A 22,835-nucleotide genomic window follows, 5' to 3' on the forward strand; every position below is an offset into this window, starting at 1 on the left:
AGCCCACTTAAAGTTGTGGTGGTTGCAGCAACCCCACTCACTGCAACTAGAGAAAACCCGCATGCAGCAACAAAGATACACCACAGACAAAAAAATAAAATGATTTTTTTAAGTTGGTTTATTGAAATAAAATTACTACTGAAAACTGAGTCTTTGACAAAGGAGGCAAGAATATACAATGGAGAAAAGACAATCTCTTTAACAAGTGGTGCTGGGAAAACTGGTCAACCACTTGTAAAAGAATGAAACTAGAACACTTTCTAACACCATACACAAAAATAAACACAAAATGGATTAAAGATCTAAACGTAAGACCAGAAACTATAAAATTCCTAGGGAAGAACATAGACAAAACACTCTCCGACATAAATCACAGCAGGATCCTCTATGACCCACTTCCCAGAGTAATGGAAATAAAAGCAAAAATAAACAAATGGGACCTAATTAAACTTAAAAGCTTTCGCACAATGAGGAAACTATAAGCAAGATGAAAAGACAGCCTTCAGAATGGGAGAAAATAATAGCAAATGAAGCAACTGACAAAGACTTAATCTCAAAAATATACAAGCAACTCTTATGCCTCAATTCCAAAAAAAATAAATGACCCAATCAAAAAATGGGCCAAAGAACTAAATAGACATTTCTCCAAAGAAGACATGCAGATGGCTAGCAAATACATGAAAAGATGCTCAACGTCACTCATTATCAGAGAAATGCAAATCAAAACCACAATGAGGTATCATCTCATGCTGGTCAGAATGGCTGCTATCCAAGTCTACAACCAATAAATGCTGGAGAGGGTGCGGTGAAAAGGGAACCCTCTTACACTGTTGGTGGGAATGCAAACTAGTACAGCCACTATGGAGAACAGGGTGGAGATTCCTTAAAAAAAATGGAAATAGGACTGCCTTATGACCCAGCAATCCCACTGCTGGGCATACACACTGAGGAAACCAGAACTGAAAGAGACACGTGTACCCCAGTGTTCATTGAAGCATTGTTTATAATAGCCAGGACATGGAAGCAACCTAGATGTCCATCAACAGACAAATGGACAAGAAAGCTGTGGTACATATACACAATGGAAAATTACCCAGCTATTAAAAAGAATACATTTGAATCAGTTCTAATCAGGTGGATGAAACTGGAGTCTATTATACATAGTGAAGTAAGTCAGAAAGAAAAACACCAATACAGTATACTAGGACAGGGAGGCCTGGCATGCTGCAATTCATGGGGTGGCAAAGAGGTGGACATGATTGAGCGACTGAACTGAACTGAACTGAACACATATATATGGAATTTAGAAAGATGGTAACAATAACCCTATATGCGAGACAGCCAAAGAGACACAGATGTAAAGAACAGACTTTTGGATTCTGTGGGAGAGGGAGAGGGTGGGATGATTTGAGAGAATAGCATTGAAACATGTATATTACCATATGTGAAACAGATCACCAGTCAAGGTTCAATGCATGAAGCAGGGTGCCCAGGGCTGGTGCACTGGGATGACCCAGAGGGATGGGATGGGGAGGGAGGTGGGAGGGGGTTCAGGATGGAGAACACATGTACACCCATGGCTGATTCATGCCAGTGTATGCCAAAAACACTACAATATTGTAAAGTAATTAGCCTCCAATTTAAAAAAAAAAAAAAACTGTGCGGTAGGCTGCTATGTTGTTTGTGAACCTAACTCCTCTGGTGTCACCCTAAAATCATTTCAGCTCTTTTATGTGTCTCAGCTTACCCTCCAGCACTCTAAAACTGGGACAGTGTTCAAAGCACTGGTCGCCCTATCCTTATCTGTGCATCCCCAGGCAAGCAATATTTTAAATTAATGAATGGGTTACCCTATGAGACTACTGCACAGATAAGGACTTTCCTCCAACACTCTCATAAATTTCTCAGTTAGTTCAGTTCAGTTCAGTCGCTCAGTTGTGTCTGACTCTTTCTGACCCCATGGACTGCAGCACACCAGACTTCCCTGTCCATCACCAACTCCCAGAGCTTGCTCAAACTTATGTCCAATGAGTCGGTGATGCCATCCAACCATCTCATGCTCCATCGTCCCCTTCTCCTCCTGCCTTCAATCTTTCCCAGCATCAGAGTCAGTTCTTCACATCAGGTGGCCAAAGTATCAGAGTTTCAGCTTCAGCATCAGTCCTTCCAATGAATATTCAGTGTTAATTTCCTTTAGATCCTTTGACTGGTTGGATCTCCTTGCAGTCCAAAGGACTCAAGAGTCTTCTCTAACACCACAGTTCAAAAACATCAGATCTTTGGCGCTCAGCTTTCTTTGTAATCCAACTCTCACATCCATACATGACTACTGGAAAAACCATAACTTCGACAATAAGAATCTTTATCTGCAAAGTAATGTCTCTACTTTTTAATATGCTGTCTAGGCTTCTCATAGCTTTTCCTCCAAGGAGCAAGCATCTTTTAATTTCATGGCTGCAGTCATCATCACCTGCAGTGACTTTTGAGCACAAAAAAATAAAGTCTGTCACTGTTTCCATTGTATATCCGTCTATTTGCCACGAAGTGATGGGACTGGATGCCATAATCTTAGTTTTTTGAATGTTGAGTTTTAAGCCAACTTTTTCACTCTCCTCTTTCACTTTCATCAAGAGACTTCTAAGTTCCTCTTCACTTTCTGCCATAAGGGTGGTGTCATCTGCATATCTGAGGTTGTTGATATTTCTCCTGGCAATTTTGATTCCAGCTTGTGCTTCATCCAGCCCATCATTTCTCACGTGCATATAAGTTAAATAAGCAGGATGACAATATACAGCCTTGACGTTCTCCTTTCCCAATTTGGAACCAGTCTGTTGTTCCACATCCGGTTCTAACTGTTACTTCTTGACCTGCATATAGGTTTCTCAGGAGGCAGGTCAGGTGTTCTGGTATTCCCATCTCTTGAAGAATTTTTCACCGTTTGTTGTGATCCACACAGTCAAAGGCTTTGACACTGTCAATAAAGCAGAAATAGATGTTTTCTGGAACTCTCTTCCTTTTTCGATGATCCAACGGATGTTGACAATTTGATCTCAGGTTCTTCTGCCTTTTCTAAATCCAGCTTGAACATCTGGATGTTCATGGTTCATGTACTGTTGAAGCCTGGCTTAGAGAATTTTGAGCACTCCTTTACTAGTGTGTGAGATGAGTGCAATTGGGCAAAGTTTGAAGTTTCTTTGGCATTGCCCTTCTTTGGGATTGGAATGAAAACTGACCTTTTCCAGTCCTGTGGCCACTGCTGAGTTTTCCAAATTTGCTGACATATGGAGGGCAGCACTTTCACAGCATCATCTTTCGGGATTTGAAATAGCTCAACTGGAATTCCATCACTTCCACTGGCTTTGTTCATAGTGATTCTTCCTAAAGCACACTTGACCCCACATTCCAGGATGCCTGGCTCTAGGTGAGTGATCATACCATCGTGGTTATCTGTCATGAAGATCTTTTTGTATAGTTCTTCTGTGTATTCTTGCCACCTCTTCATAATATTTTCTGCTTCTGTTAAGTCCATACCATTTTTGTCCTTTATTGAGCCCATCTTTGCATGAAATGTTCCCTTGGTATCTCTAATTTTCTTAAAGTGATCTCTAGTCTCTCCCATTCTATTATTTTCCTGTATTTCTTTGCATTGATCACTGAGGAAGGGTTTCTTATCTCTCCTTGCTATTCTTTGAAACTCTGCATTCAAATGCGTATATCTTTCCTTTTCTCCTTTTTCAGTTAGTTGGGAAAGCCACAACCAGCTGGTAGAAGCTATGTCCCTTATCTTTAGATCTGAAGGCTCTCATATGATATCTTCACTTTTATTCTGACAAACTGTTAATGTAACCAATTCATGGAAAGATGCCAGGTCAGCCCTTACCTAATCACCCAGTGAGAACCTTCCCAGTGTCTTTCAACTCTGGAATCCAGATACCTATTCTTGAGTTTAAGTTCAAGGAAATCTATTTCTTGCAGGGAGGAGTTTATAACCACTGAATAAATCTCAGGATAATCATCCAAGACAAGAGATTTGAGGCCCAGAAGAAACCCTCCAGTCTGGACTTGCCAAGAAGATGGACAGACACAAGAAGCCCTTGCTGGTACCAAGGTTCTGGATACTCATAGGGTTCAGGCAAAGGAGAGAAGTCTGTTCCGTGTCCCTTCATGCTCTCCAAAAGTGCTAAAAAAAAAAAAAAAAAGAGAGAGAGAGAGTTGTGAGTTTAGTTTCATTCAAGATCTTACTGAGGATTTTAGCCCAGAAGACAGGCTTTCGGTAACTCTGAGGGGACTGCTCTTAAGATATAGGGGAAAGAGCCAGTATGTGTGTGTGTATGTGTGTGTGTGTGTGTGTGTGTGTATACATATATATGTATATATATGATTTTTGCCAGGGACTATGTGGAGTCAAGCATACCTCTTGGTAAAAGTTTACTGCTAGTCACAAGGAAAAAAATCTCTGTTAATGGTTTTAGTGTATATTCTATGTATGGGATGATTCAAAAATCTAGGTTCATTAAAATTCCTTGTAGGGTGTACTACTGAAACTGCACTCCCTCTCAGGTGGGACTCGCACTCAGCCGAAACTCATACTGGAGCTTGCACCCATGGGCCGAGACTCAAACCCAGCCACACCTCAGATAGGAACTTGATCCCACAAGCTGGAGCTTAGGAGCACACTTGAACCCACTACCTTTTAATTGACACTGCTCATCTGGTGTCAGGACCTACTGAAGCTCGGGTTCTTTTGTCTCATCACAGAAAGAATTCAGAGGGAGACAAGGCAATGAACAAAGAATGAGTATATTAGCATAGGATGCTTGCAAGAGACACAAGCAGTCAGGCAAGGGAGTGCAGCCCTGAGAACAATGAGGGCTACATTTTTATAATCAAAGGAAGAGAGGGGAGGGGGAGACCACCTTCTTTTTCATTTTGAGATAGATGTCAAGGGTTAAATCCTTAATTCTTCCTTTGACCATATATATGGTCTAACCAGGACTGTTATGGCACTATTTAAATCATATATATATATTAGCAGAAGTGTGGTAACATATGCTATGATGCCCCCTTTTGCCTAATTTCTTGCCCCTTTCACCTATATTCCTGTCTTGGCTACATGCAAAAATGCTACTCTTCAAGGTCCATTAACTCCTTGACTTTAGGTAACAAGATATAGACAGTATATCTATTGTCTTGTGCTTTAACTACATATGTGGACTGTGGCTTGGTTACTGGATTCTTTCATTGAGTGGTCATTAACTTACAGTCTCCTAAACTCCCTTAAAGTTCCCTCTCTGTATTTAATCCCCTCGTGGGACTTTCAAACTATTTACTTGTCCTATTCTATCTCTTATCACTATCCAACCATAGTTCCCTGACCAGGGACTGAACCCAAGCCCTGGTAGTGAAAATGCTGAGTCCTAACCAATGGATTGCTAGGGATTTCCCAGAGTTACGTATTTTGATTGAGATTTGATTTGTGGAACTTCTTTGCAACCCTTTGGACTGTAGCCCACCAGGCTCCTCTGTCCATGGGTTTCTCAAAGAAAGAACACTGGAGAGGGTTGCCTTGCAATTCTCCAGGGGATCTTCCTGACCCAGGGATCAAACCCATGTCTCCTGCATTGGCAGGCATATTCTTTACCACCAACACTGCCTGGGAAGACCATCCATATTTATCCATACTTATACTATTTGGCAATAAAGAGTACTGAAGTTCTGGTACATTCTACAACATAGAAGAACCTTGAACTATGTGCTAAGTTAAAGGATCTCCTCAAAGAGACCACATTGTGTACGATTCCATTTATATGAAATATCCAGAATAGGCAAATAGACAAATCAGATAAGCCATTTCCTAAGTCTGGGAGGTAAGGGCATTGGGAAGAAGTAGGAAGTGATTGATAATAAAGGAAGGGACATGGGTTTCTTCTCAGAGTGACAAAACTATTTTTAAATGATTAAGGTGACAACTGTATAACTCAGTAAATATACCAAAGACCAATAGAACTGTGTACTTTCAATGTGTGAATTATATCTCAATAAAGCTGTTTGATTAAAATACAAAATTATCAGACACACAGACCAAGGCAGGGGGAGGAAAAAGTTAATTTTTATTGAGCACCTACTCAGTAGGTGATAGGTGCTGTCACACACACACACACACACACACACACACACACACACACACACACACACCCACCAATCTAAACAACAGCCATGCAGAGTAGTCGTTATTAACCCCATTTACAGATGAAGGCATGCTCATCTTTCTACCGTATCCTGACCACCTCCACATCGGCCACTCAGATGCTGGAAAGATAGAGTTTGCTGAGGAACGTCTTCTTCATAGCGTTCTTCAGCTCCTTATTCCTGAGGCTGAAAATGATAGGGCTCAGAAAAGGTGTGAGGATCGTGTAGGTGATGGCTATCAAGATGTTGCCTTGCTGAGAGTGGAGACCTGTGAGCTTGACATAGATGACAGAGGCGAAGCTATAGTGCACAACGACCACAGTCAGATGAGACGCACAGGTGGAGAAGGCTTTGTGCCGGCCCTCGGCTGAAGGGATCCTCAAGATGGCGGCCACGATGAAGGCGTAAGAGAGCAGGATGAGGAGAAAGCAACCCAGCAAGACCATGCTACAGACTAGGCCCACCCCCAGGGCCACTCCCGGTACATTATTCCCACAGGCCAACTTCATTAGAGGAGGCACATGGCAGAAAAAATGGTGAACCTCATTGAGACCACAGAAGGGGAGGTGGAAAACGGCAGATGTCACCAGCAACCCCATGACTGAGCCTCCAGCCCAGGACCAGGCCACTAGGCAGGCGCAGCCCCGGGGGCTCATGAGCACGTTGTAGCGCAGGGGGTGGCAGATGGCCACGTAGCGGTCGTAGCCCATGACGGTGAGCAGGAAGGAGTGGGTGAAGCCAAACATGAAGGAGAAGAACATCTGGCTGGCACAGGCCCTGAAGGAGATGGAGCGGTCGGTGGAGAGGAGGTCGGCCAGCATGCGCGGGATGATGGCGAAGGTGTAGAGGACCTCGGAGGTGGAGAGGGCGCACAGGAAGAGGTACATGGGGGTGTGGAGGCTGCCCTCGCTCCAGACGGTGGCCATGATGAGCAGGTTCCCCAGCAGCGTGAACAGGTACATCAGCAGGAACAGAAGGAAGAAGACGGGCAGGAGATGCTGGGGGAAGGTGGAGAAGCCGATGAGGATGAATTCAGACACGGAGGTGTAGTTTAGCCCCAACATGGCAGCATACCTGCTTGAGGAGAAAGTGAACAAGACCCAGTGGGAAGGAATTTACAGTCTCTAATGAGCCCTACCTGGGAGGACTTCCTGGAGAGGCTCCTTCACCTCTCCAAGCTATGGTTAATCCATCTGCAAAATGGTGTTCGTAATAATGGTGTTCATAATAATGATCATGCATCTTAAGTGCCCTAACACGTATACTGCCACATAGCAAGAACTTAATTTAAAAAATATTAATAATAGCAATAAGACTGCTATTATTACTATAATTAACTCCATGCAGGACCACCACCAAGCCTTCCCCCATGCTTTTCTGTCTTTGAGCATGCTGGTTGCTCTGTGCTTATCCCCATCTTCATAAGACCAACCCCTTCCTAAATTTGAAGGTCAGGCTACCCCCTAATTTCAACTCTCAGCTAGAAGCCAACTCTCCCCTACCACATGGAAAGGAGAGCTTCTGTGGTGCTTAAATGAGGTAATAGACCTTAAAGCTCTTAGCTACTACTGCTGTGTGGTCTAACTTGCATGAGTCCCTCACAGGACGTGGTCCTGACTAACATCACAATAGAGTCCTGTTCTCTGATCCCCACTGGGTTCTCTTTCTCTGGTCAGTTCCCAGTGCTATTCTCTGAAGCTCCTTGCCTCTGTTCAACTCCTATGCCGCTCTCCTATCAATAACCTTATGCTTCACAGAGAAGCCAAGACTTGGCTTCTCTCATCTCCCTCCTTGAGTGGCAACAGTCATATCTGTCCCAGATCCCTGTGAGGTCAACTCTCCTTCCAACCTGCTCCATCAGCTGTACTTCTCTCTCCCTCTGGTTCTCTCTCTCCCTCTAGTTCCCTCTCTCCCTCTGGTTCTCTCTCTCCCTCTGGTTCTCTCTCTCTCTGCCACAAACAAGCTTGATGCAAAATAAAATACTTTTAAAAACTGGAAAGTGCGTTAGTGAATGAGTAAATGGAATACCATTTAGCCATACAAATGAATAAAGAACTGATATACACTACTACATGGGTGACCCTTAAAGAATTTATGCTGAGTGACTATTTACAATAGCTAGGACATGGAAGCAACCTAGATGTCAATCAACAGATGAATGGATAAAGAAGTTGTGGTACATATATACAATGGTATATTACACAACTATGAAAAGGAATGCATTTGAGTCAGTTCTAATGAATTAGATGAACCTAGAGCATATTATACAGAATGAAGTAAGTCAGAAAGAGAAAGATAAATATCATATATTAATACACATATATGGAATCTAGAAAGATAGTACTGCTGATTCGACTTGTAGAAGGCAGCAGAGGAGATGCAGACATAAAGAACATATTTTAGACACAGTGAGGGAAGGAGGGGATGGTGTGATCTGAGAGAATAGCATTGAAACATGTACATTACTATATGAAAAATAAATAGCCAGTGGTAACTTGCTGTGTGAGGCAGGAAATGCAAATCTGGTGCTCTGTGATAACCTAGAGGGGTGGAGTGGGGAGGAGGTACAAGGAAGGTTTAAGAGAGCAGGGACATATATCTCCCTAAGACTGATTCATGTTGATGTATGGCAGAAACCATCACAATATTGTAAGTAATCATCCTCCAATTAACAATTAAAATTTTAAAAAGAATTTATGCTGAGTGAAAGAGGCCTGTCACAAAAGGCCACACATCATTGTGTGATTCCGCTTATTTGGAATATCAAGAATAGTAAACAGATCAAGATAGAAAACAGGTTAATAGTTGCCAGGGAATGAGGACAGGTTTAATGGTGGGTGATTGTTAATGGGTTCAAAATTTCCTTTTGGGGTGGTGAAATGTCTTGGACCTAAATGGAGGTGATCAGTTCAGTTCAGTTCAGTCACTCAGTCATGTTCAACTCTTTGTGACCCCATGAACCACAGCACGCCAGGCCTCCCTGTCCATCACCAATTCCCAGAGTTTACCCAAACTCATGTCTGTTGAGTTGGTGATGCCAACCAACCATCTCACCCTCTGTCATCCCATTCTCCTCCTACCTCCAATCTTTCCCAGCATCAGGGTCTTTTCAAATGAGTCAGCTTTTCGCATCAGGTGTCAAAAGTATTAAAGTTTCAGCTTCAACAACAGTCCTTCCAATGAACACTCAGGACTGATTTCTTAGGATGGACTGGTTGGATCTCTTTGCAGTCCAAGAGTCTTCTCTTGGACCCTCAAGAGTCTTCTCCAACACCACAGTTCAGAAGCATCAGTTCTTCTGTGCTCAGTTTTCTTTATAGTCCAACTCTCACATTCATACATGACTACTGGAAAAACCATAGCCTTGACTAGATGGACCTTTGTTGGCAAAGAAAGTAATGTCTCTGCTTTGTAATATGCTGTCTAGGTTGGTCATAACTTTCCTTCCAAGGAGTAAGCATCTTTTAATTTCATGGCTGCAATCACAATCTGCAGTGAATTTGGAACCCCCAAAAATAAAGTCTGACACTGTTTCCACTGTTTCCCCATCTATTTGCCATGAAGTGATGGGACCAGATGCTATAATCTTAGCTTTCTGAATGTTGAGCTTTAAGCCAACTTTTTCATTCTCCTCTTTCATTTTCATCAAGAGGCTCTTTAGTTCTTCTTCACTTTCTGCCATAAGGGTGGTGTCATCTGCATATCTGAGGTTATTAATATTTCTCCTGGCAATCTTGATTCCAGCTTGTGTTTCAATAAGTCCAGTGTTTCTCATGATGTACTCTGCATATAAGTTAAATAAGCAGGGTGACAATATACAACCTTGATGTACTCCTTTTCCTATTTGGAACCAGTCATTGTTCCATGTCCAGTTCTAACTGTTGCTTCCTGACCTGCATACAGGTTTCTCAAGAGGCAGGTTAGGTGGTCTGGTATTCCCATCTCTTGAAGAATTTTCCACAGATTATTGTGATCCACACAGTCAAAGGCTTTGGCATAGTCACTAAAGCAGAAATAGATGTTTTTCTGGAACTCTCTTGCTTTTTCCATGATCCAGCGGATGTTGGTAATTTGATCTCTGGTTTCTCTACCTTTTCTAAAACGAGCTTGAACATCAGGAAGTTCACATTTCGCGTATTGCTGAAGCCTGGCTTGGAGAATTTTGAGCATTCTTTTACTAGCATGTGAGATGACTACAATCGTGTGGTAGTTTGAGCATTCTTTGGCATCGCCTTTCTTTGGGATTGGAATGAAAACTGACCTTTTCCAGTCCTGTGGCCACTGCTGAGTTTTCCAACTTTGCTGGCATATTGAGTGCAGCACTTTCACAGCATCAGGATTTGAAATAGCTCCACTGGAATTCCATCACCTCCACTAGCTTTGTTTGTAGTGATGCTTCCTAAGGCCCACTTGACTTCACATTCCAGGATGGAGGTGATGGTCTCACAATATTGTCAATTTCTTAAATGCCACTGAGTTGTGCCATTTAAAATGGCAAAACTGTGGGAAAAAATTATAAAGTCTGTGCACCATTGGTGGCATTGTAAAAGAGTACAACAACTATGAGAAATGGTATGGATATTCCTCAAAAAATTAAAATTAGAACTACTTTATGAACCAATAACCCCACTTCTGTATATGTATGCAAAACAATTGAAAGCAGGATCTCAAAAAGATATTTGCACACCCCTGTTCATAGTAGCACTAGTCACAATAGCCATGAGGTGGAAGCACCCCAAATGTTCGTCCTTGGATGAATGGTAAGCAAAACGTGGTCTATCCCTCCAATGAAATATTATTCAGCTTTAAAAGGAAGAAAATGTTGTGACATGCTACAACATGAATGAACCTCAGCAATATTATGGTAAGTGGAATCAGCCAATTCTCCCCAAAAGAAATCCTGTATGATTCCACAGCATGAGATCTCTAAAGTAGTCAAATTCAGAGAAATACAGTGTTGACTTGCATTTTCCAAGGGCTGAGGGGAGAGGAAATGGGGAGTTTTTGTTTAAAAGTTTTAGAATTTCAGTTTTGCAAGATGAAAAAAACATCTGGAATTCTGCCACACCACAATATGAATAGATTTAACCCTAACAAACTGCATACTTATATAGTTAAGTTTTCTTTTTTGCAGGAAAAAAAAGAAAAAAAATTTGTAATACTGATACCTGCTATAACTTGGATGAAACTTGTAAACATACTATGTGGAAAAAGCCAAGCTCAACTATCGTCCGATTCAATAGTTGAGAAATGAAATGAAATATGTGAACAGTAAACCTGTAGGAACAAAATTCAGATTAAAGGTTGCCAGGGGTCAGGAGCAGGGCGGATGGGGCATGACAGCTAAAGAGAAGAGAACAAGGTTTCCTTTGCAGTAATGACAACATTTTATAACTAGACACAAATGATGGCTGCACATTGTGAATGTACTATATGTCACTGAAATGTACACTTTAAAACGGTTAATTGTTGGTATGTGAATTTCACCTCCATTTTTGTATAAAGCAAAACGATCCTCCTTCAGCCCACTTGCACCTATGCACTACCTCCTCACAGCCCAGCTGGTCCCCAGAAAGGGAGAGAGAGAGCCTCAGAGTGTCCTGAGGCCAGCCCCGAGCCAAGAGAGAGAATGCACCTTCTCTGGTTCAGCACCCCTCCTCTTGCTCTGGGCAGCCTGTGAGCCTCCACCTAGGCATGTGTGAGACAGAAGGTGAGGCCCCTTAGGACAGCTCTCCTGAGACACGGGCAGCTTCCTGTCCCTACAGAGCTGGGCCCGGGTGCCCCTGTGTCTCACACACACTACACGCAGGTGTCCCCACACCTCCACATGCCTGTCTTCCACCACTCGTGCCTCCTCCCAACACACAGTACCTTAGGCTCCTTCTTCTGCAAGCAGATATGACTGCACCTAGGTCATGCAAATATCTGTGCACTTGTAGAGATGCAGAGACCGCGCCCTCGAGGATGGACCTGCCCCCGCAGAGTCATAGTCTGCACACCCGGCAGTGCACTCAGACTCAGTCTCACAGCCTGATGCTGCTAAGAAGATGACTAATGCCTGTGTTACCGACAGGCACCTTGCACTCTGACATCTGCGCGCCAGCCACAGTGTGCACAAATGTACATGGGTACGGGTGTCCCTGGTGGCTCAGATGGTAAAGAATCTGCCTGCAATGCGGGAGGCCCGGGGTCAATCCCCGAGTTGGGAAGACCCCCAGAGAAGGAAATGGCAATCCACTCCAGTATTCTTGTCTGGCGAATCCCATGGACAGAGGAGCCTGGCTGGCTACACTCTATGGTGTTGCAAAGAGTCAGACAAACTGAGTGAATAACACTTTCCCTTTTTTTCATGAGTGCTCAGTGGAGGACTCAGGAGTAAGGAGCCTTTGCTCAGGCACCTCTTGCACTGAAATTTGTTCAGCTGGGTTCCTGATACTAAGATCCACAGGGAACACTCCTGTTACTCCCCTCCTGTCCAGGGCGTACATCACCTCATCCAGGAAGGCGTCCAGGTGTACACACTCCACTCTCTCGGCAGCCACCAGACGCTCTGAAGAGGTAGCAGAGGAGGCCCTGGGCCCCCTCACTCACACAGGGAGCTCAGAAGGGAGTGGGCGGGGCAGAAGGCTGCTCCCTCACTTTATCCCTTTCTTCTCCAGAGACACGTTCTGAAGGCATCCCAGGGGAGCCGGGTGCAGGATGCAGGAGTGGCTCCCTCAGGGCCCAGAGTCATGTGGGAGCCTTGGGGGCACTTCTGGGCACACCAGGCTCCTCTGGGATCAACCCACAGAAGTACAATCAGTCTGCAGCCTTCCCTGACAGTGCTCTGTGCTCTGCTGGTGTTGCAGAAACCAGTAATCAAGAAACCAAGCACCACACTCGGAAAGTTGGAGAACTCAGGTTTATCAACCTGGCAGGCCCAGAGGAGTTAACACCCCAAGCTCTGAGCCCCAAACAAAGGGGTTACAGAGTTTTTATAGACAGACTAGAGTGGGCAACACTAGCTGCTAATAGGCTGGTTTAAACTAAAGGGTTTCACACACTGCTGGAAACAGCAGTCAAGATGGGGAGGGGCATGCCTGACCTTTACACGAACAGGCACGATTAAGCAGGCTTGCAGGGCCTGGGCAATTTCAAAGAGCAGGACAAGGGTGAGTGAGATAAGCTCCAGTTCCTAGTACTGTAAGGCCCCACTTTCTGAGACTACTTTGCAAGGAGCAAGCTGAGTTACAGAGGCAGAACGAACAAGAGGTTATGTACAATTTTAACTTTTCCTCTTCCCTGGGAGCTGGGCTATTCTGTGGTACCAAAAGGGGATGATTAGGTTGGGAGATAGATGTGACAAGACTGCCCCAACTAGACCTGGGAAGGAATAGAAAAGAAGTAGGGGCCTCTCCGCTAATCTCTCAACCCAGGGGCTCCTTCCCTTCTTGGGAGGCTCCAGTGCGGACCTTACAGCTCAAAGGGCCAAGACCATACACACCCCATATAAGGCACCCCTGGGCCATCCCAGATGATAGCACAAGCCTCCCAGACCATACTTGCATGGACTGTGGTGGGGAAATTCTGGCTCCCAGCTACAAGGAGTGTGCTAGCAGAGAGACTAATGTCTGACCTCTGTGGGAAGGAGAGGGGCTAGGTCAGGAACGGAATCTCTAAAGCAGGAACCTACTCTAGACCCAGGCCCTTGAAACTGAGGGACTGGAGAGGGAAGGAACAGACAGTGTTAGGCCCTGACAACCACAAACAACCAGGCTTACAGGTTGTTGGGCTAAAATGCAGCTCAGGGTCTGCTCTCTTGCCATTTTCCACATTCTCATCTCCAAGACCGCAGCCTGGGTGGTGCAAGCACATAGACCCTGGAGGACAGCATCCACCCTTGCATTAGTGTCCTAGGGCTGATGAAATGAATGATCACAAACTGGGTAGCTTAAACATGTGCACACATGTGCTCAGTCATGTCTGACTCTTTGTGACCCCACGGACTGTAGCCCACCAGGCTCCTCTGTCCATGGGGTTCTCCAGGCAACAATACTGGAGTAGGTTGCCATTTCCTACTCCAGGAGGGCTTCCTGACCCTGGGATCAAACCCGAGTCTTCTGTGTCTCCTGCATTGGCAGATGGATTCTTTACCACTGAGCCACCTGGGAAGCCCCAGAAATTTATTCTTTTCCAGTTCTGGAGGCCAGAAGTCCAAAATCAAGGTTCTGGCAGAGATGCTTCTTCTGGAAGCTCTGAAGGAGAATCTGTTCCATGCTCCCTCCTGGTGGCCACTGGCAACACTCAACTGCCTCAATGCAATCTCTGCCTATGTCTTCACCTGGACTTCTCCTTGGGTCTCTGTAGGTTTCCTCTTTTATAAGGACAAAAGTCATTAGGGTGCACACAAAACTGAGGATGATTTCATCTTGAGATCCTTAAATAATTACATCATCAGAGGCTCTATTTCCAAGTGAGGTCACATTCCAAGTGCCAAGTGGGCATGAGTTTCTAAGTCACTCAATCCTAAAGAAAATCAACCCCGTATATTCATTGGAAAGACAGATGCTGAGGCTGAAGCTCCAATACTTTGGCCACCTGATGTGAAGAGCTGACTCATTGGAAAAGACCCTGATGTTGGGAAAGCGTGAAAGCAGGAGGAAAAGGGGGTGACAGGGGATGAGAGGGTTGGATGACATCACTGACACAATGGACATGAGTTTGAGCAAACTCCGGGAGATGGTGAAGGACAGAGAGGCCTGGCGTGCTGCAGTCCATGGGGTCACAAAGAGTCAGACGCAATCTAATGACTGAACAGCAGCATTTTAACCCACAATAGTATCCTTCATGATATAGTTCTCTGTTTCAGGCCTCATCCCTACATTCACTTCCTAAACAACAGTAGAGGAATCCTGCTAAACTAACCAGATAACATCCTTCCTCTGCTTAGATCCAGCCATGGCTCCCTGGTGCCCAGATGCTTCTCTGCATTCTACAGGGTTCTGTGCAGTCTGGTCCTTGTTAGCTCCCCCAGTTCCCAATCTCAACTCCCTCCCCCTCATTCAATGTAGCAGTCTCACTTTGTATCTCTAGCCTAAAATGAAATTTGGTTTCTTGAATTTGCCAGATTCTCTCTCACCCCAAGGACCCAGGCATTCCTCACCCTTCATTCCCCTCTGCCTCAATCAACTGGTCTCAGATTACATGTCACCTCTTACAAGAAGCCTTCCATGATAGCCCCAAAGCTGGCCAGATAAGGTGCCTTTCTGTCACCTAGCTTCCCCTGGAGTCCCCTATCATAAGGTGGTGTTGTTGCCTGGTTATGAGTCAGAGTCTCCCATGAGGGTGGGAATTCCTGAGGGCAGGGCTTGTGTCTCGCTGGTTTCATGTTGTTTTGCCAAAACTCAGAAGCTTTCTGCACATAGTAAATATTCAATAAATATGCATTTAAGCAAAAAATGAATGAAGGACTGCATGGTGCCTTGGGACTTTATCATGTAGGCAGGGGGGTGAGGAAGTGCCATTTAAACTGAACTTTGAAGGATGAACAAGAGTCTTGGGGTACATGGTGTCAGGGAGGGAATCCCAGGCTCAGGAACCATCCTGAGCAAAACCATGGAGAGATGCTCAGAACTGGGTTAGAGGAGGCAGAGAGATCTGGCTGGAGCCAAATTGTGAAGGGGCTTGACAGCAACTGAGAACACCCTTCCAGCCCCCAGGGAGAGAGTGGGCTAGAAGGAGAGGTCAGGAGAGGACCTGGGCAGCTAGATGGCACAGGCAGATGCCAGTCTGAACTGGAGTTTCAGCCAATATTTTCCACTAAGCGGTACCCTCCGGGACAGCAAGAAGACCCAGGATTTGAGGGAATTTCCCTGACACTGCACATATCACTAAAGGACAGCAGAGGGACAGATGTTCAGCTAAGAAACGGAGCCAGGACTTGGGGAAAAGATCCTTTCTTATTGCATCTGTGTGACCAGAGATAAGGAAATGGGACTAGAGTCACGGAATGCGGTCAATACTAAGCCTGGAGATGGAAGGCGGGAAATCAAGGTCACAGTGAAGCTTCATCTTGCAATCTTGCTTGGAGGGGGCACTGTGTCTAGGACACGTGGCTTGGCCTCTTTGGGCCTCATTCTCTCTTTGGTAAACGGGGCTGAATTATACAGATGAGAGGCACAATGCATGTAAGGATGTCGGCTTGTAGGCCCTTGGTGGAGGTGACCTCCCCTCCCTCTATTCTCATATAGAGCTTTTTCTTTAACTGTGGATGCTCTTCTCTCATTTGGCTCACAGATATTTGTTGAGCACCTACCATGTGCCAAGCATGATGTGGCCAGTAGAGAAACAATGATAAGTAACCAAACTCCATTTGAACCACAGCCTGGTAGCTTTACTCAGCTTTTCTCCCAGGCAGGACCATTCTCCACTTGGATGATTGATAAATATTAGTTCAAGTTATTTTATTCCCCAAACATTTCCCAGCCCCTGCTGTGTGCCAGAACCTGTGCTCACAGCTACCCATGAGGGTTGAGTCAGATCCATCACTCCCTCAACTTCTCCAATATGGAAACTCCTTAAAAACCTAGGAATAAAAATGAAAACTATCATATGACCCAGCAATCTCACTACTGGTCGTACACCCTCAGGAAATCATAGTTGAAAAAGTCACATGTACCCTAATGTTCATTGTAACACTGTTTATAATAGCTAGGACATGCAAGCAAGCTAGATGTCCATCAACAGATGCATGGATAAAGAAATTGTAGTACATATAGACAGTGGAATATTGCTTAGCTATAGAAAGCAACGTATTTGAATCAGTTCTAATGAAGTGGATGAATCTAGAGCAGAGAGTGAAGTAAATCAGAAAGAGACAAATATCATATAAAACACATATATATGGTAGATAGAAAGATAATATTGATGATCTTACTTTTACAAGACACCAAAGGAGACACAAACATAGAGAACAGACTTATTGTCACCGTGTGGAAGGAAGAGGGTGGGATGACTTGAGAGAGAAGTATTAAAACATATACATGACCATATGTAAAGAGGATAGCCAGTGGGAATTTGCTATATGACACAGGGAACTCAAAGCCAGGACTCTGTGACAGCCTAGGGGGATGGAATGGAGAGGGAGGTGGGAGGGAGGTTTGAGAGGGCTGGGACATATATATACCTATGACGTACTCATGTTGATGTATTGTCATACATCACAATATTGTAAAGCAATTATCCTCCAATTGAAAAAAATTTTTTAAAAAACATAAGAACATTCTCCACCCACTTTCCTCCACTGCACCAAGCCATTGAGTTAATGACTGTGCTTGCAGTTCTCATGTATATTTAACCTGACTCTTAATATATGAATCTGACAGATACCCTTTATTTTTTATGGCAATTTAATTATCAATGGATTTCCTTTTTAGGGATCTTTTTATCTTGAGTTTGTCGCATCTGCATTGTATTTGTCCTGCAGTATCTGAATGACTTAGGCACTTCCCCATCTCCATCTCTTGTCCAGAACCTCTTAGAAATGAGATCTGAGTCCCACTGACCTTTTACGTCTAGCATATACTGCTGCTGCTGCTGCTAAGTCACTTCAGTCGTGTCCGACTCTGTGCAACCCCATAGATGGCAGCTCACCAGGCCTCCCCGTCCCTGGGATTCTCCAGGCAAGAACACTGGAGTGGGTTGCCATTTCCTTCTCCAATGCAGGAAAGTGAAAAGTGAAAGCAAAGTCGCTCAGTCGTGCCTGACCCTCAGCGACCCCATGGCCTGCAGCCTTCCAGGCTCCTCTTCCATGGGATTTTCCAGGCAAGAGTACTGGAGTGGGGTGCCATTGCCTTCTCTGCTAGCATATACTACATATGCCATAAATGTTATAGGATAAAATCCCCACCAAGCCTGGACCTTTAAGTAGAGTTGAAGAGCTCTTCAATTTCTTGGTCATCGACTTGCTCAGGAGATGCCTTCTTTTCTTAGGCTGTGCAATGGTAGATAGAAGAAGGAAACCTCATACTTGATTTGCTCTTTAATATCTATGAAAAATCAGAACTGGTCACCCTTGCAGGATAGTTTGATAAGCATGACCAACCTCAGTACCTAAAGATTGTGCATGAGATAACTCTTATCTCCAGCTCAGAGGAAGTCCAGCCCCATGTGTTCAACAGATGTGTATGAAACATCTGAGCCCATCTCTGGGGAGACCACAGTGACCAGGACAGGGATACTTGCTCTCGTGGACCTTACAGGGGAGAGAAGAAGTAGATGACAGATAACTGCATTTGGACAAGAAGGGAAAGTGGGAGGAAGGGAAGGCAGAGGGCTATGAAGGCTCAGTGACCAAATCTATAGAGAGTGGGGCAGGCTAGGGGGAGGCTTCCCAGAGAAGGTGGCGTTTCAATAAGACTTTCTGCTCAAGAGGGAGAGGGAATGGGGCACTAGCAAAGGGGCTAGCATGTACAAAGGCCCTCAGGTGGGAAAATCAGTGTCCATTTGAGGAACAGAATGACAGCAAGAAGGGGAAATGGCTCATAGTGGCCTAAGGATACTGGCAAGGGTCTGAATAAAAGGACCTTACTCCCTACTCCCAATAGCCACAAGATAAAACACGTTTGTACGTGGGACTCTGGTTATAACACACACACGCAAGGGCAAGTGGGTTCCTGTAAGGCCCACCACACCTGGAAATGAACCTCAGAGACATTAGGGGACAGCCATTTACATTTCAGAAGGATTCTGCAGCTCACAGAACTTCCATAGGTCTATAATGAGAGTTATTTGCTTGTTTCTTTAGCAAGTACTACTGAGTACCTGTTAATTGCCAGCCTGTGGAAACACAATGATGAGCAAATCTAGAGTGGCCCTACCCTTTTAGACCTGGCCAGAGTAACAGAGGAAAGAGGAGATGTGTTGAACAAGAATTTATATCAAAAAGCGCAGTAAACATTATTATTAAGGAAGTAGAAGCTGTGGCTCCCAGGGGTATGCGACACTAACTGCTTTGTGAACCTTGTGTTTTGCAGCTTAGGGTACCATGGTGTGTGTTGGAATATTTGTCTAGAGCTCTGGAATTTCTATGCCTTGGAGAAGAGAAGGTCACCTTCAATTCCCAATTAAATCTCTTGGCTGCCAATCAAAGCTTGGGCTTAAAAGTAAGCAGGAAAACTATCTGGGGACCATTCATCTAGAGGGGGATGGACCTGCGGGCTTGTCTGCACCTTGGCTATCTGATCTATGTATCCAACCTCATCTGTGTCAGCTCAGTGCCTGAATCTTAGGGACTTTAAAACATTTTTCAACAGGTGAAATGGGGATGGGAATTGTGTGTCAACTTGCAATGAGCTCCCAGGAGTCACAGAATATCCCTTGGCTTACTTACTAATGAAACTTGTAATTGGAGCCCAGGGAATGTTGTGCCATAGTAGATTTCGGTAGGCTGTGCAGAGCAAGTGTTTTCATCTCTTTGTTCCCTGCAGAAAGGATACCCAAGTGCTTTCGTTGATGAGGACTAGGGGGTGGGGCTGGAGGTGGCGGGTCCAAATGGGATCTACCAATTGCCTGCTGTGAGAGACCCGTTCTATCATTTCAACTCCATTTCTAGGGCTTTTTTGGTTTGTTTTCTTAAACAGGGACAAGCTGACTGCCCGTGAGAATTGTTCATTTCTCTCCACACTCTTAGAAAGAGATCAATAGGCAAGACTTGGATAACTTGATGCTTCAGGGCAATGATTCACATCAGAGAGATGCAAGTTCAAACCCTGGCCCATCCAATTTCTTGCTGTGTGATATTCATGAATTCACTTCTCTGATCTTTTATCTACAAATGTTGTTTAGTCGCTCAGTCATGTTCAACTCGTTAGCGCCTCACTTTAAATACCATATTTAGTTCAAGGTAAAGAGCTTGAGTGCTGGGGTAGTGTTTTGGAACTTCACAGGGAAGGAGGACAATTCACATAAAGATGGAAAAGCAAATGTTGGATAAACAAGCATTTTCTGGGCCCAGAAGAAACGAGGGGATCCAAGATGAACTTTGATCTCAAGGCCCTTCTGCATTTCCCCCACCGCACCTGGCCCCTATTCTTTGCAGATATATCTGGTGATAGCTCTATTCATGGAGTAGGAAATGGCAACCCATTCCTGTATTCTTGCCTGGAAAATTCCTTGGACAGAGGAGCCTGGTGGGCTACAGTCCATGGGGTCACAAAGAGTTGGACACAACTAAGCACAGCACAGCAACTCTATTCTAGGAACAGGTCCTTTATCTAAATGTATTCAGGGGGGAAAGATGTATGAAATGATCACATAGGGAAAATGCAATTCAATGATCCCTATCTCTTGCAAGATACTTTATGAGTTCACCTTAAACCTGAAATCTTTTCTTCTCTGCCGTAGTCTGCACACAGGTTGGAAAAGAATTTCCAGATATGTGATAGAATGAGAGGGAAAAAAGGTTATTAGAGTGGGAGACGCTGTTAGAACTGTGGGGCCAGCACAAGGGAGAGCTGAATAGAGGTCCTTGGTCCATTTTTATACCCAGGATATAACATGTGGGACAGGGATCTTGCGGGTCATTTGCTGATTGGATGAGATACATAAACTGTGTAGAGGAAGAGTAAGGCAAATACCTTCCCTGGTGTGTCAGACGGTAAAGAATCTGCCTGCAATGTGGGAGACCTGAGTTCAATCCCTGGGTTGGGAAGATCCCCTGGAGAAGGAAATGGCAACCCACTCCAGTATTCTGGCCTGGAGAATCCCATGGACAGAGGATCCCAAAGAGTTGGACACGACTATGTGACTAAGCACAGCACATATAGGGTAGGAGGGGGAACAAGTTATATTGCTCAGGAGGACCTGAACATGTGTAAGGGAAGGACAATACGGGTCTAGTTTTTTCCTTCCCCACTTTCCAAGGCCCTCCTTGGTTTTTTCCTGTTCTTTCATCCTTGGGACACCACATTCTCCTGCCAGAAACCAGCGTGGTCTAATTGCTCCCATTACCATAAGCCCCTATGGCAAAGAGAAATGGAAGACATCAAGCCTCCACCCTCCTTTAGGCAGTAACAGGTAGCTACAACATAGATATTAGCTGGAAAACAGCAGGGGAGAGCGAAGCACCCTAAACTTTAGTATGACACACATATGTGCAATAGCAGCTGGAAACAGTAATAAGCAGACTCAAAAAACATTGAGGAAACCCCCACATTTCAGAGCAAATCTTGAACACTTGCAGAGAGACAGAAAAGTCTCTATAGTCGGGTCAAGAAAGGAAGCCCCACCATGAGAAATCCCCTGCAATGTTAGAGAGTGACACGGTACATGGGCCAGAAGGTAACTCTGTCGAACCACAAAAATAAGTGTGTCGACTACAAATTGGCACTTATCAAGAACATTGCCAATGACTGAACAACAAAGGCGTTTGTCATCTTCCTCTACTGAGATGGAACCCCGTGCTGCTATACCTGTTGGCCTTCAACAACCCTTGAGGGAGTTCAGGGTGGAGTGAGGCACTCTGCTCCAGGGAAGCTGGTGGGATGGGTCTTTAGATAGGTGGATGTTTTTAGGAACAGATTTTACGACCTTTTAGAACTAACACCCCAAAAAGATGTCCTTTTCATTATAGGGTACTGGAATGCAAAAGTAGGAAGTCAAGAAACACCTGGAGTAACGGGCAAATTTGGCCTTGGAATGCGGAATGAAGCAGGGCAAAGACTAATAGAGTTTTGCCAAGAAAATGCACTGGTCATAGCAAACACCCTCTTCCAACAACACAAGAGAAGACTCTACACATGGACATTACCAGATGGTCAAAACCGAAATCAGATTGATTATATTCTTTGCAGCCAAAGATGGAGAAGCTCTATACAGTCAACAAAAACAAGACTGGGAGATGACTGTGGCTCAGATCATGAACTCCTTATTACCAAATTCAGACTTAAATTGAAGAAAGTAAGGAAAACCGCTAGACCATTCAGGTATGACCTAAATCAAATCCATTATGATTATACAGTGGAAGTGAGAAATAGATTTAAGGGCCTAGATCTGATAGATAGAGTGCCTGATGAACTATGGAATGAGGTTCATGACATTGTACAGGAGACAGGGATCAAGACCATCCCCATGGAAAAGAAATGCAAAGAAGCAAAGGAGAAAAGGAAAGATATAAGCATCTGAATGCAGAGTTCCAAAGAATAGCAAGAAGAGATAAGAAAGCCTTCTTCAGGGATCAATGCAAAGAAATAGAGGAAAACAACAGATTGGGAAAGACTAGAGATATCTTCAAGAAAATTAGAGATACCAAGGGAACATTTCATGCAAAGATGGGCTCAATAAAGGACAGAAATGGTATGGATCTAACAGAAGCAGAATATATTAAGAAGAGGTGGCAAGAATACACGGAAGAACTGTACAAAAAAGATCTTCACAACCCGGATAATCATGATGGTGTGATCACTCATCTAGAGCCAGACATCCTGGAATGTGAAGTCAAGTGGGCCTTAGAAAGCATCGCTACAAACAAAGCTAGTGGAGGTGATGGAATCCCAGTTGAGCTATTTCAAATCCTGAAAGATGATGCTGTGAAAGTGTTGCACTCAATATGCCAGCAAATGTGGAAAACTCAGCAGTGGCTAGAAAAGGTCAGTTTTCATTCCAATCCC

The 22,835-nt window shown here is 44.4% G+C and overlaps 1 protein-coding gene across 1 annotated transcript; it reads right to left on the reverse strand.

Annotated features, from left to right (window-relative positions):
• Window positions 6,303–7,253, reverse strand: LOC102179556 (olfactory receptor 10H2-like). Its single transcript, XM_005682215.2, has one exon. It carries the CDS (start codon window positions 7,251–7,253, stop codon window positions 6,303–6,305), a length of 951 nt encoding a protein of 316 aa, XP_005682272.2.

Source organism: Capra hircus, chromosome 7, assembly GCF_001704415.2.
Source record: "Capra hircus breed San Clemente chromosome 7, ASM170441v1, whole genome shotgun sequence".
Lineage (NCBI taxonomy): Eukaryota > Metazoa > Chordata > Mammalia > Artiodactyla > Bovidae > Capra > Capra hircus.